Raw genomic sequence first — 15,195 nt, forward strand, 5'->3', positions numbered from 1 at the left:
AACTTCTAAAAACTACTTTTTTTTTTGTTTGCTTGACACCAAACATGATTAAGAATGAAAACACAAAAGATAACATTTAACTACTCTGTCCATCTTGCCTGGGCGTGGGCTTGAAGAGAGGGTTACTATCTTTCATACCCCACTGTAAAAAAAAAAATGGGGCCCAGAGTTATTTTCCACCTCTAACTTCACAGCTGAGGAAAGATGACCTGCCTTAACTGCATTATAATAAGTTAAAATCTTCATGTTAAAGTTACCCTTTTCCAGTTATTAATTCAACCAAAATAATTTCTTCAAACTACCAAATATGAGGGGGGAGGATATGGAGTTGGGTCATCACTGTGTTTCTAACACAAACTTATCAAAATGTTGCCATTTCGTTCTTGCAAACTGACCTACATTTTTCTTGATTGCCACATAACTTATTGTCACACTTTAAAATGAGTATTGTATGCCGCCTTCGGCAGATAGTTTTGATATATTTTTGTGACATATGGATATATGTTTACATGGGGTGAGAATCTCAGGAAGAAAGTCATCTAAGGTGTTTTGTGACTAATTCTGCTATCTTGGCAATTTCCCACAAGAAAATTTTTGACCTGTTAAGATCTAAACACTTATTAATTTCTGCCAAATGCACCAAGTGATTTCTAACATCAATTAAATGTATAAGAATGGCAGGTAGAGTAGATGATCAGCAACAAAACAGTCACTGAGCCCTTGATTGCCCATTAAACTTTATATGTAGCTGCATTGCCATAGATACTTAGTTCTGTTCAGTTAATATTTTTTAAAGTATTGGCTTTATTTTCAGCACCCTTCAGTAACTTTTTGGTATTAAATGGCTCTTATCTGAAACTTGTTTTGTAAGTAGAAAATATTTGAATCCACTATATAACTTACTATTTTTGGAGACATGAAAAATTATTTTTCAAATTCTTTGAAGAGTTTTTTTTAATATTGTAAAAGGGAATCTTTAATTTTTATATAAAATATTACATCCAATTTGAATTTATATATTTTGTGGTAGAAAGGAAAGAGAAGTGATATAAACACCAAGGAAAATTTTCCTGACTTAAGACTTTATGTATTTCCTTTTAAAAGAAAAAAAAAGCTGCAAAATGCTATCTGTTCAAAGGTGATCAGTTAAAGATTTTTTTCTTAAACTTCTGTGGGAAAGTTGTTAACCATGATAAATGTGAAAAGTGCCAAAATAGATCAGCCAGCATTGAGCTTTGATTTTTTTTTTTTTTTTTTTCTGGGGCAGGAGGGGGAATTGTTTTACCATTGGTATGAAAGGTGGATGTTTTAACCTGTCATCTTCTGCAGCTTGAAGAAAATCTGGTTTATATCCCTTTTTTCCCTATTACTCTCTGGTTAAATTGTAGCTCTCAATGTATTGTACTTTTATGTTCTTGGATTCAAAATGTTAATATGTCTTCCAGTTTCTGGTATCTTAAATAGAGCAAAAATTCAAATATGAATCATTGTCTCCTCTCTTAATGAAAGAGTGCTAATCCTTCCAAAAAAAAAAAATTATACAATTCCTGAGTTAAAATGTGTCGGTTTATTTTTAATGTTTTTTCTTTACAAAGCAATAATTGGTTTTTAACAGCTAGATCAAACTGGCAACGATAAATACAGGTTTTTTAACACTGGATCAGTGGTGCAAAACCAGCCGTGAGGGCCACATCTGTTAATGCCAAACCTGAGGGATGCATCTAATTAATATAGTAAATTATGAAGTATTTTAATCCGAGAGATAGTTTATCCATAGAGCTTCTTGATGTCTTGCTTTTTTTTGAAGGTGGCCATACTTGTCATGGAATAATTATACTTTATATAGTACTCCTCACTCCCCAGATACAGCAGCCAACGCATTGAAGTGCTGATAAAATAGAGCAGTGTGATTGCTGACATTGTGTTATGGTTTGTTTAAATTGGTGTCCCTTTAAGCAATAAAATACTGCCCTCTTAAAATATAAGCAATGAAATGAGGGCATCTAATTTTAAGGGAAAGACTGAAAGACAAGATAATATGTGTCAGGCAACACGAATGTTCTGAAACTTCTAGAAAAGCAAAGGTGTTCTTTATAAAATGAGAAGGGATGGAAAGAGTTCTGTGCTGCATGGGGCTCACCACAGCTGAAGCATAATCAACTGCTGATCTTGGATGAGATAAGATCTGTGTTGAGAGTAGTATGTAAAAACACGTGCATCATGGTACAAAGCTAAAGATGTGGAATCAAAATGTATTCAGAGCCAGCATCCTTAAGGGTTTCAAAAACCAATAGAGCTGATTTAAAGAGACACTGATTAGCACATTTCAAATGTGAGTTGCAAATATCCTTAGGCACCACATCTGCCCAGGAGGACAACTGCCATTTCTGTGCTTTTATAATTTTCCTGTCTTTAAAATGGTTTTATCTCCTCTATTGCTGTGTAGAAAATCCCACACATACAGGAGAAACTATTCTTTTATGTAGAGGAAAAAGTGAAACTAAATGTTGGCAATATTTTAGTGTAAATATGCAAAGGAAAACTAAAAATGGGAAATTTATTTTCTCATTTTTTCATTTATAGTAATTTGGGGGATTACTCAGACAGTAATGTAATTATTTTAAGTTGATGGGTGTCCTGCTCCTCAAGAGGCAGCCAATATGACAAATGTAAGGCTGTCATAATATAATTGTGATAGTTTAAATTAGTATGCAGCTCCACTCTGAACAGGCTGCATTGGTTTCTGCTGAAACTTAGGCTAATTTGACCCAAATTCACAGTTTTAGTGCCCTGAAAAAACATTTTCCATTGAATTTACAGTTTACCAAAAAAATTTCACTCAGCTCTAACTGGACACAGTAGAATGAGGTTTATATGATGATTCATTTGAAAGCACTGCAGCTATTTAGTTTAGTCACTTTACTCCAGATTTTCCAAAACCAAAGAATTAAGGATGTTCTCAAGTTTATCACTGTTAGAGTGCACAGATCAGTGATGGGGTGGAGGGGAGGTGTCAACATTTTATAGTCCCTACCTGTCCTGTTCTAGACTGGAAGAGGATGAACTCTTTCTTTGGAACATCAAGCATCAGGATGAAATTGGTGATTCAGGCAAACACTGTTCTCTGGATCTTCAGGGTACTTGTCTGCACAGCCAAAATCATTGCATCACAAATCACTTTGCAGTATTGGGTCAGTGCTTCCAAAGTCCAGCATTTCTGGTTGTCCTGGCAGCACCACCATTTATGGTAATTCTAGCAACTGCAGTAGGAGATTTATTGTATATACTCCTTTGATTGGCTTGTGTGAGGGGAGACATTTTTGGGGGGCATTTACATTTAATTGGGACATCTCCCAGGGAACTAATTAAGCTTAGTAATACTAAATAACAATACTTAATAAGGACAATTCTGCCTACACCACATTGTTTTAGGTGTCTCTTGAAATAGCTTTCAGTCATGTTATGGCTGTGATACATGCAGTGTGAGAACTTCAGTAGTTTCTGTTCTGATATGTTATATTGGCTCTTTCCATGCCACTACATATTGCCACCAGTGTAGCTCCTGGCACTAGGCAGGCAGCAGACGTAGTCCTTGTCTCATTGTAGACAATGCCTTCCATTCAACTCCTAGATGGGCTTGTCCAGGGACAACAGGTTCTGCAGTTCCTCTGACAGCAGCAGCTGTACTAATAAAAATTAGTGTATGCTCTTACTCAGGAGTTCTTAATGGAGACAACAGGTCGTCCAGCAGATGTTCTAATTAAATGGATTAAGATTAATAAAGTATCACCACTTAGCACTTACGTAGTCCTTTCCATGAATTTGTGTTTTTCAAATTTCGTTTTTTCAGAAAATTGAGAATTTGCCAATACATTATTTTGAAAAAACATGAAACCAAAATGTATAGTGTCAACCTTGCTATTGTATATAATTTTCACCACAATATTTTATAAAGTTGTTTTGTTTTGAACACTCAATATTTACTGAGAATGTATGTTCACTAGACTATGAAGCACCTAATAACTAGAGCCCTACGCAGATTCAAAATTTGTATCCACATCCAATCTACAAAAATGGTCCGTGAATATAAAGTGGATATCCGCAGATTTGCAGATAGGAAAGTTGTATCCGCATCTAATCCATGATCCGCAAAAATGGTCTGCAGATAGGGATCGCCACATATATAAAGCAGATATCTTTGGATTTGCAGGGCTCTGGTAATAACATGCTTTCTCATCAAAGGCTAAATTAGAAATCTTTTTTTAAAAAAAGATTCATCCACAGAACAATATCAAATGTATTAAAGATACATTTCTGACCATCTGAGAAGGGTAAAAAGGGGTTTGTCCTTATTTGCTGCTTTGTGATATACAGATAACCTAAAAAGCTTTTTTTCCAAAAGTTTTTTCTGTTTTTAATCTCTGTGGATTGTAGGTGGTATTGTAATTACAGTAATAAAATATACAGTCTTAATACAGTTTTATGGAATTTCATTAAACCAAATCTATAAACAGTGATCCCATCCTACCATGGAATCCATTAGTGCAGCACAGCCCCCCCCCCCCCCCCCGTTTCCTGGATATATTATTTTTAATATCTAAAGAAATTAAACAAACTAGGTTTTAAAGACATATCATGACTTGTCAGAGAACATTAGATACTATCAAGTACTTTTATATTTAATTACATTAATTATAACATAATTAAGTTGATATCTTTTTGGAAAATTAACATTTCTTTACTAGTTTTGTACTTTCTGTTGTCAGTTTTTTCACATTCCACCCCTATCGCTGCCTGTTTTATGTCTCAAAAGGAAGATTTTGGTTTTTGGCCTTTCTGTTCCCTGTCACTGTGTAGTATCTGAGCACTGGTCATCTATGAAAATAGAGAGATATTTTGTCTTTCTTGCTTCACAGTCTGTAGAATAAATAGCATTGTAAGTAGGGCCCTACCAAATTCATGGTTCATTTTGGTTAATTTCAAAATTTTTAAAATTGTAAATTTCATGATTTCAGCTATTTAAATCTGAAATTTCACATTATTGTCATTGTGGGGGTCCTGACCCACAAAGGAGTTGTGTAGAGGGGAGGGGGGGTTGTAGTACTGCTACCCTGAATTCTGCGCTGCTGCTGGCAGCAGCAATGCCTTCAGAGCTGGGCAGCTGGAGAGAGGCAGCTGCTGGCCGGGAGCCCAGCTCTGAAGACAGAGCCACCACCAGCAGCAGCGCAGAAATAAGGACGGCATGGTATGGTAAGGTATGGTATTGCTGCCTGCAGAGCTGGGCCCTTGGCCAGCAGCTGCCACTTTCCGGCCACCCAGCTCTGAAAGCAGCACAGAAGTAAGGGTGGCAATACCGTGATCCTCCTTAAAATAATTTTGCAACCCCTTTTTAGGTCAGGACTCCCAATTTGAGAAACGGTGGTCTCCTCTGTGAAATCTGTATTGTATAGGGTAAAAGCACACAAAAGACCAGATTTCACAGTCCATAACCTGTTTTTCATGGTTGTGAATTTGGTAGGGCCCTAATTATGAATTTATAAGACCTCGTGTCTCTGTGTGAAGAATTTAAGGGAGAGCTATTCTGAAGAAATGAGGTATGTGTTCAGTTCTGAAAGTGTTACTGCCTGTGATCATTACTCTTATGGGAGTAAGTTCCACAGTCCAGATCTGGGTTGAAAAAATTCTTTTATTACCCTGATCATTTATCAACTGCATAAAATATTAAAATTCTTCTGGTAATAGAATTTGTACTTTGCTTTCTGAATGGCTGCCTCTGCATTAGCAGAACAAAATTTATTACAGGTTCATAAATATGTGTAATTTCTTTTAGAGACTTCTTTGCAATAGAATGATAGTTTTAACACTACTCATAGATATTTAGAATCTGGAAATCATTCCCCTTCTTGAAGGTAAGTAGTGATTTTTTGATTGACTGTCATTGTGAGCAAAGAACGTCGCTTCCTGTCCTCTTTTATCTCAAACAAAAGCACAACATTGAAAGTTAAAAGGATCTCCATTGCTGATCTTATTTTAAATAATTACCCAACGTAAATTGCACATCGCTGAGAAGTGCATAACCTGTACTTTAATTTCTGTGTATTTCAGCATTAGTAGTAAAGCTTGTACCGAGTAAACTATATGATTTTAATAGAAATATAAGTTATTTAAAGGAACTTTTAAATCTTTATTTTGTAGAATCAACCTCTGAGGAGATTGGACAAAATACAAAAGTGCTCAGGAGCAGGACATATATGAATGACTACAAAAAATATACAAAGTTTTCTAGTGAGACATTAAATGCCAAAACTGTTACTAGAAAAAAAACTCCATGCAGGAGTGCTACTTTGGCTGCTAATAAAATTAAGATAATGAGTGATATAAAGGAAGAGCTCTCCAGCTCAGAAAATGCGTGCACTGAAAAAAAGAACAGAAAACTGCCTCACCGGACTGTGTCTGCTGCATCCAAGAAAAGGCTAAAGGACAGCTCTAAGGTAGATGCCACTTTCAAGTCTGAAAGTGAAAAAGTAAAAGAGCAGCATACCAACAGTAAAACACTTTCTCAGCCTAATTCAGCTACTGTTAGAAGAAAATATATTAGAAAGTCTGAAAGGGGAAAATCTGAATCTGAAAAAGAGACAAAGATGACACAAAAGAACAGGCATAGTAATGACGATAAGCAGCCACACAGAACTGTCCGTGCTGCATCTCTTAAAGTGAAAAATTCTGCAGTAGAATTTTCAGAGGACGACTCCAAAAGCCGTAAATCAGAGGATGGGAGCAGTAAGAAAGCTTCTGACCAGTCGACTTTTGCACGCAAACATCATGCAGTGAGCAACTCTGAGGATGAGGCAGGTTCTGAATCAGGCAAGTTCAAAGGTAAAAAAACCAAGGAGGTGACCGGTCAAAAGGCTGGGATGTCTTTCAGAAAAGCAAAATGCTTGAGTGCCGTAAAGGACACAGAGTCTGAAACAGGAGAGCAGGAAGGTGGAAGAAGTTCTGTGTGCCAGTGGACTGATCCTTCTGGGACTGCAAAGATTGGAAAATCTGGAGCTGGTGCCAGTTCAAATTGCTCTTCCAATTTAGAATCTGAAACTGATTCTAGTAACAGTAGCTATAGGAATGCCACAAAAACAAAAAAGAGGAAAAGAAAAAGAAAAACTAAAGTAATTAGAAAAGGTAAAAATTCAAATGTATCTAAGCCTTCCAGAAGGCCCCAGCGAACAAAACGCTCTAAACTTAATCAAGAAAATGACTCTGATGACGTGGACTACACCAAATATAAAAGAGCAAATCGACGTTCTAAAATAAGAACTAGAAATGGGGGTAGAAGGACTGTGAGATATGATGATGGTGATGATGATAGAGGTCTAGATGACATAGATTGTGGAACATAACCTTAAGAGGAAAAGCCAGTCCGCTTTTTTTATGGTAATAGTGCTAGGATTCATGATGAATGCTGGCTCTTCTTTGTCCTATATTTCAGGGAATATATTTATATTTTTCTATGAAAAAGTTATTAATGTTAAATCATGACTCTCCTTTTCATATTTTGACTTGCACTTGCCTGCCCATGCAGCAGCATTTAGCACAGATGCCAAAATGTGCCTCATTATAGGGGCAAAATTTTGTCTTTACTGGTATTTTACTACATATAACAAGAGTTTAAAAAAAGTTAAACACCTGGCAACAGGTTAATAGCAGTATGTTGAGTATTATTTTGGGTGCTGCAATGTGCTACTACCTGGGCCTTACAATATAAGTGCATTCAAGAACAGCTGATTTTAACACCTCTTAATGTATGAAATCTCATTCAACAGTAACAGACTTGCAGATATTACTGTACATTATAAAAACAGTGGTCAATGATGACATTACAAACATCAGAAATAATAAATGAATATTACATTAATAATTTGAATTAGTACAGCTTTTCAAATGTACAGTGCTACCACTATTGAAAATACACAACCTGAACCAACTAGTAATGGAAAATATATATTTACCAATTTTTAAAAAATGGTATTGGTAAAAATAGGGTTTTGCAGACAGGTGGTACTGTCATTTTTAATATGTGACTTCCATGCTGTAAATTTGAGACCACGAAATGCAGGTGAACTCTTGGGCCTAAGGGTTTGTGTGTGTTTATGTTTATAAAATATGAAAAGAAACATGTGCTGTGTATTTTTTAAAACTTGTGTATTTAAAACTCGTTTATCTTTTAAATGGGTGAAAAGTTTGAGGCTCAGAATATTATTTCAGATGTGTTTGCTACAGTTGCCCACCTGCTTCTTTAAATTTAAACTTTTTACCTTAAAAGTGCCTCATTGTTAGATTGTAGGTAAACCACACCAAATTCTGATTGTCATCATACAACATCTACATGCTGATGTTTAAGTTGCCATTGTTGAGAACAAAAATAATTTCAACTTATTATAACGTACAAGGGAAAGGGAGTTGGACAATTGTTAATGAGATTAATGTACATTTTTCAAACTAAAATATGTAGTTCTGCATCAGTTTCTGATGCAATTTGCAAAGTGTTCAAGGAGTGGTATTTAAATCCTTATCAGTGGCTTTATATGTTGCAGTGCAGTAAGAATCTCAAGAAGAAAGATGTTCATGAATCTGATAGCATAAAGACTTTTCTTAATGACAGTTTTATTTCAGTGGTGCCCCTTCATACCCAAAATTCATTCCATTAGTTCAAATCTAATTGTTTTGCTATCAACATTTAACCCTTCACTTTGCTGCCATAGATCCGTGCTGTCTAACCTTTAGGGCTTAAGAATCAAAAATACTATTTCAGTAAGGTCAAGGGACTACAATAATTTCTCTACCATGTTTCTGCTCTTTGCACTGTTCTGGTGGTACAAAGGTAGTGGAAGCCATCCATAAGTCCACTCCTGGAGATTCCCCCACTGTGGGGGTTGTCCCCCGTGGGCATATGGCACAGGCGTATCCTACATCTAAGATCTCTCCAAGTTCTGTAACTAACCACCTGCATTGAGGGTGGAGAAGGGCATGTTTGAGGGGGTGGGAAATTGGCTGGAATATTAGACTCTGGCTATTTTAGCTGGCAGATCATTCCTTGAGAACCACAGCAAGTTGGCAAAAGTTGGAGCAGTCCCTAGACTGCTTCAATCTGCACCATTACTGAAGCCAGAGCTGTAACTGGTGGTTGGTTTCAACTTTTCTCCCCCTTTCCTCCCACATTTCCTGATCTTCCTTGACTAGTTGTGAGGGAGAGGAGCCGTCCTTTGCTCGGTGCTCCCATAGGATCAGGAACAGGCACAGCTAGTCTGTATTAAGCCTAATGGAAATCTAGTTTATACCATTTGTGCCCTAATATTTTGTTCCTTTTCTGATTTGAATATAGCTCTTAATTCAGTATATTTTTGTAGACGTTTGTGGGTTTAAATTGTTCATCTTTCTTTGTCTCTGATTTTTTAAGCAGAGCAAAGATGCCAAAGTACGAACCAGATTGTCTATTGAGATTGTTCACTGTTTTAAGTGTTTTGTATCTAGTACTTTAGAAATGCCCTTCTCAGAAGGGATAAATGTTTGCTTTATCTGAAAATTAATTGGCTGCATTGTACAGTGGTTGCTTGGTTGGGCTGGTAATTAGGGGTTTTGAAGTGTAATAATTCGGAGTCCTGGAGTAAACCCTTGAGGATATAAGGGAGCCTCAGAATTCTTGCTATCTAATTGAAGTATAAATTAAGTAGGTCTGTTAGGATTTTTATTTTCAACCTTGGTGTGTAATTTTTGTTTAGGCCTAGATTTAAAGAGAGATCTTTTAAAGTTCAAATACAGTACTTTCAAAGGAAGTATACAAATATATAATTATAGGTTCATAAAACAAGCCTAAATGGTTGGGGACAAACTCTGCCCATTGATGCATTCAAAGGGCTCTCATTCTGTGCATGAGAGGGGAAAAATTGGCTTTTCTAAAGTACAGTCTTTCATAAGTCAACTTGCATTGTTCATGCTACACATTTACAATATTTGACAATCATTCTCTTACACACACCCTAATCACTGGGAGAAAATAGTATTTTATTCTATGTTATCATATGCTCCTGGGTGCTATTTCAGTTTACTATGTATAGGCAGGTAGTAGAGGGTTCTGGTTACAACAGGAGGATAAACTTTTAAAAGGTAAATGGAATTATGGCTGCTGATTCTTATTTAGCAATCTTCCACCCCTTTCTCCCAAAGTCAAACAATTATTCTTTCACAAGCATCATTTATAGGTGAACTACAAGGCTATTTTTCACTATTTTAAGTCGTAACTCCATTCTCAGAAAACAACTCCCTGCACTGCTGAAGGCTTTATTGATGTTACTCAGCAATTGCAAGAGAGTTGCAGTATTTACAACTCTGGGCTTGGAAAGTGTGGGGGAGAAGTGGAGGGGGAGGGAGAGTGAGGAACAGCAGTCCATCCTGTTCTGTGTCAAGTTGTGGGCAGAAGAAAATGTTGAAAGTGCTGCTTGGGCAAGCAATAGAACTTGTCCACAATGTGTAGGAATGTGCTTGGAGGTGGACCCAGCTAATACGAGCCCATGTGCTACACCCCCCTTTGGGCCATAGTATGTGTTATAGGGGAAGTGCTCAGCTTCCACCCCACCTCTACCTCCAAATCTAATTAGAGCATACCCTGTTGTCAATAGCAAGCATTAACTGATACATTTATGGATGCCCCTGCCCAGAGCAGCAATACACTGTACTCCACAATAGGTTACTTCCACCTACCCTGTGGAATATTTCTGGCTGGCAGGTTTCTTGTAAAAGGAGAGGCACTAGGCTGCATCTCTGTTCTTCATTATTCATTGGATAAAACAAGATTGACTGTAAGATGGAACATCTATTATGAATCCAGACGTTGAGGGGGGAACTTCAATCTAGTTCTGTTGCTACTTGTATGCTTTAATATTAAAATAGTGATAAAAGAAACATGTATATCAACAGAGAAAATAAATACTGCTTTTTCTGGATCCCCAATCTGAGACATTAGGGTGGTGCCTCTTTCTTCAAACACAGGAGACAATTAAGTCTTGTCCATAGGGCTTGGCCCTGCCTCTGGAGACCAAGTGGCTGTTCAACAATCCTATTTTATTTTTAAAGTACTAGTTTCTAAAGCTTGTTTTGGGGCAGGGGTATGTTCCTTCAAAGGGAAGAGCCTCCCAATTTTTCCTATGTGGTCCCTCCTCATTATGGAAGAGTAGGCCAAAAACCCCAGAAGTGCTAAGAGGAGAAGCAGCAGAAGAGGAGTTCTGACATAGCTGCTCACTACCACGGATCTTAAATTGTCAGTCTGGAGGGCAAGTTAGGACATATTACTCCCTGCCTGCTGAGACTTCTTCCGTAACCTTTCTGAAAAGACGGGGCTCAACAAGTTGGCCCTCCTCACCTAATAGGGTTTGGGGTTTATTAGACATAAATCCCCACATTTCCCCCTCCTCCTGGTTTTAATCCATTCCAGAGTAGAAAAGTTGCAGAATTCTGGCCTGCTGTCTGACTCTTCTTTTAAAAAAAAAAAAAAAAAACACCTCGGAGCTTTCACAAGGATCCACACCTGCATTTGTTACTAAGGGGGATGTTAAACAGCATCTTCTAGGGATAAACATCTCAAAGTCAGCATGCCCAAATAATTTGCATTCAAAAGTGCTAAAAGAGTTGACCGAGGAGATCTCTTACTTAAGGATGTTAATTCTTATTAAAACTTGGAGTACTGGGCAAACTCCAGAAGACTAGCAGAGTGCTAATGTGCCAGTATTAAAAAAAAGGGCAATCAGGATGGCCCAAGTAATTACAGGCAGGTGATTCTGATGTCAATCCCAGCCAAAATAGAAAAGCTGACAGGGATTCAATAAATAAAGAATGAAAGGATAAGAATACAGTTAATGTCAGTCAACACAGTTTTATGTACATTGGTGGTATTAAAAAAAATTCACTTTTTGATGAGATTACAAATTTGGTTGGTAAAGATAAATGCACAGAAGTATATTTTGAGTAAGTACACAACATTCTGATTAAAAATAGCACTGTACAATATAAATAATGGACATGTTAAATGGATTGAAAACTCTCTAATTGACAGATCTTAAAAAGTAATTATTGAATGGGTGTGTTACCAGGGTGGTTCCTCGGGGATCTGTTCAATATTTTGATTAATGATAAAGAAGTAAATATAAAATCATTGCTGCTTAAAACTTGTGGATGACACAGATTAGAGTTTCAGAGTAGCAGCCATGTTAGTATGTATTCGCAAAAAGAAAAGGAGTACTTGTGGCACCTTAAAGACGAACAAATTTATTTGAGCATCTGTAGCTCACGAAAGCTTATGCTCAAATAAATTTGTTCGTCTCTAAGGTGCCACAAGTACTCCTTTTTACAGATTAGAGTTGTAAATGATTATGATGGGGCAGTCATAAAGTGATCTGGATTGCTTGGTAAGCTGGGCCCATTAAAATGCATTTTAATACAATCAAATGCAAGGTCATACAGATAAGAACAAAAATGTAGGTCATACTTACAGGAACGGGGACTGTATCCTGGACAGCAATGACTAAAAAGGATCTACAGTAGGGGGTCATGGTGGATAGACAACTCAATATGAGCTCTGAATATGATGCTGTGGCAAACGGGGCTAATGTAGGGGTGGCAAACTACAACCCGACAGCCATTTTAATCTGGCCCTTGAGCTCCCGTGGGGGAGTGGGGTCTGGGGCTTGCCCTACTCCGGCACTCCATCTGCAGAGCAGGGTCGTGAGCCACTCCGTGCAGTTCCCCAAAGCAGTGGCATGACCTCCTCCAGCTCCTACATGTAGGGGCAGCCAAGGGGCTCCACTCTGCATGCTTCCCCTGCCCCAAGTGCCACCCCCACAATTCGCATTGGCCGGGAACTGTGACCAATGGGAGCTGCAGGGATGGTACCTCCACATAGGAGCTGGAGAGGGGACATGCTACTGCTTCTGAGGGCCACTTCGGGCGTAAGCACTGCCCAGAGCCTGCATCCTTGAGCCTCCCCCTATGCCGCACCCCCCTGCCCCAGCCCTGATCTCCCTTCTGCCCTCCAAACCCCTTGATCCCAGCCCAGAGCACCCTCCTGCACCAAACTCAGCCTCACCCCAGAGCCTGTACCCCCAGCCAGAGCCCTCACTCCCCCTGCATCCCATGCCCCCACCTGCACCCTGAACTCCTCATTTCTGGCCCCACTCTGGAGCCCACATCCCCAGCCAGAGCCCCCACCCCCTCCCGCACCCAAACCCAATTTTGTGAGCATTTATGGCCCACCATACAATTTCTATACCCCATTGTGGCCCTTGGGCCAAAAGGTTTGCCCACCCCTGGGCTAATGCAATCTTTGGGTGTATAAATAGAGTAGTGAGTAGTAGGAGGGAGGTGACTTTACTTCTGTCTATAGCACCAGTAAGACCAATATTGAAATACTGCCTAGTTCTGATGGCCACATTTTAAAAAGAACGTTGAAAAATTGGAGACGGTGTAGAAAAGAACAAAAAAAAGCTTTAGAGTGAGACTTAAGTTTAATCGGTTTAGCTTGTCAAAAAAATCAAGAGGCAACTATAGGGTATGATTATTTTCATGGGAAGAAAATAACGGTTACTAAAGGGCCCTTTAGCAGGGAAAGACATGAGAACCAGTGGCTGGAAGTTTCAGATCCATTCAAATTAGAAATCACAACCTTTAAAAGTGAGAGTGATTAACTATTGGAACAAACTATGAAGGAAAGTGGTAGATACTCATCTCAAAGTCTTCAGATCAAGACTTGGATGGCTTATGGAAGATATGCTTTAAGCAAACAGGTTATTAAGTTCATTACAGGGGCTACTGGGTGAAATTCTACAGCCTGTGTTAAATAGCAGGTCAGATTAGATGCCCTAATGGCCTCAAAATCCTCTTTTGCTTTTCTGGTTTAGTTATGTTCTGCAGCCTTAAGTTTTTAAGAAAAGCTGGAGCTTGTGGAGGACAATGACTATCTGGGGTGCTTTTCTGTATCTTTTTAGAAGGGGAATTCTCACTATTATCAGGGAACCTGTCCATATTCTTGGCAGGGCCTCCTATTTTCTATTCAGCCTGTTTGGGTGGGGGAGAATGGGTTTGGTGCCCCGTGCTCATATTTCAATATAATTGAAATGGTAATTCATAGTTCTTCTTTGAGTGTTGGTCCTTGTGTGTATTGTACTGTGGGTATGCCTGCGCTCCACGCACATGAGACCAGAGAATTCTTGCAAGTAGCATCTATTGGTCCATGCCTGGGCCCCCTCTCTCCTTATGTTCCATGCCGAAGGTATAAGGAACAGTGCAGACCAACACCTCTCCAGTTCCTCCTTACAGCCGTATGGCCTGAGTGGGAATCTCCAGTGTCTGGAACGGATCCTTTTCAATGTTTTCCTCTAAATATTTCAAAGTTTTATATGTAGTTTAGTTTTAAAAGCTCTGCTAGGAGGAGGGTGGAGACTGATGCTCGACTTGCAGCAACGTGTTTTGTTTTTTTTTTAATCACAAGCTAAAATTCTGCATGGTTACGCTGGCATTGATAATACTGTCCTTAGAAAAAGATGTGGTTTACAGCTCTCGATATGAAAGATGCATATTTTCATGTGGATTTTCACCCTTCTCACAGAAGATTCTTCAGTTTTGTGTTAGATCCTGACCACTGTCAATACAGTCTAGCAACTACATCCAGAGTTTTTATGAAAGTGTTTTCTGTAGTAGCATCACAACTCAGACAGGGCTGTTCCACATTCATGGGGATCTCTGTAAACATGCAAAAGTCTACCCTTGCTCAGACCCAGACTATAGCTTTCATAAGAGCTTAGTCTGACCTTAGACTCAGAGCAAGGGCTTGTGTCCCTATCAGCAGTTTCCAAGCCATGAGCAACCTGATAAACCAGATTATGCACAACCCATAGACAGCAGTCTAGATTTTTCTTACTCTCCTGGACTTACGTAACACTGTTCACCAAACTCTACCTCTGCTGCCTGAAGGCTGGACTTTGATCTATATATACGCTGAGCACGAACAGCAGAAATGCTCCAGTGACATTCCCCACTGAGAAAAGGGCCTCTCTAACTTGGTGGAAAGATCCCACACCAGTGTGCGTAGGCATTTCTTCCCTATTCCCCCACACCCGATTGACAATCACAGACATCTCCATGTTAAGTTCAGGG

At 38.7% G+C, this 15,195-nt stretch overlaps 1 protein-coding gene across 1 annotated transcript in view; it reads left to right on the forward strand.

The window, feature by feature from the left end:
• The window catches only part of BRWD1 (bromodomain and WD repeat domain containing 1), a 109,488-nt gene extending 101,320 nt beyond the window's left edge, over window positions 1-8,168 (forward strand). The window contains exon 42 of the mRNA XM_084651259.1: window positions 6,196-8,168. Within this exon, the coding sequence (XP_084507385.1) occupies window positions 6,196-7,394 (1,199 nt within the window). The 3' untranslated portion in view covers window positions 7,395-8,168. The remainder of the gene's footprint in view (window positions 1-6,195) is intronic.
• Window positions 8,169-15,195: the final 7,027 nt, after the last annotated feature.

Source organism: Lepidochelys olivacea, assembly GCF_965140295.1.
Source record: "Lepidochelys olivacea isolate rLepOli2 genome assembly, chromosome: 1".
NCBI lineage: Eukaryota > Metazoa > Chordata > Testudines > Cheloniidae > Lepidochelys > Lepidochelys olivacea.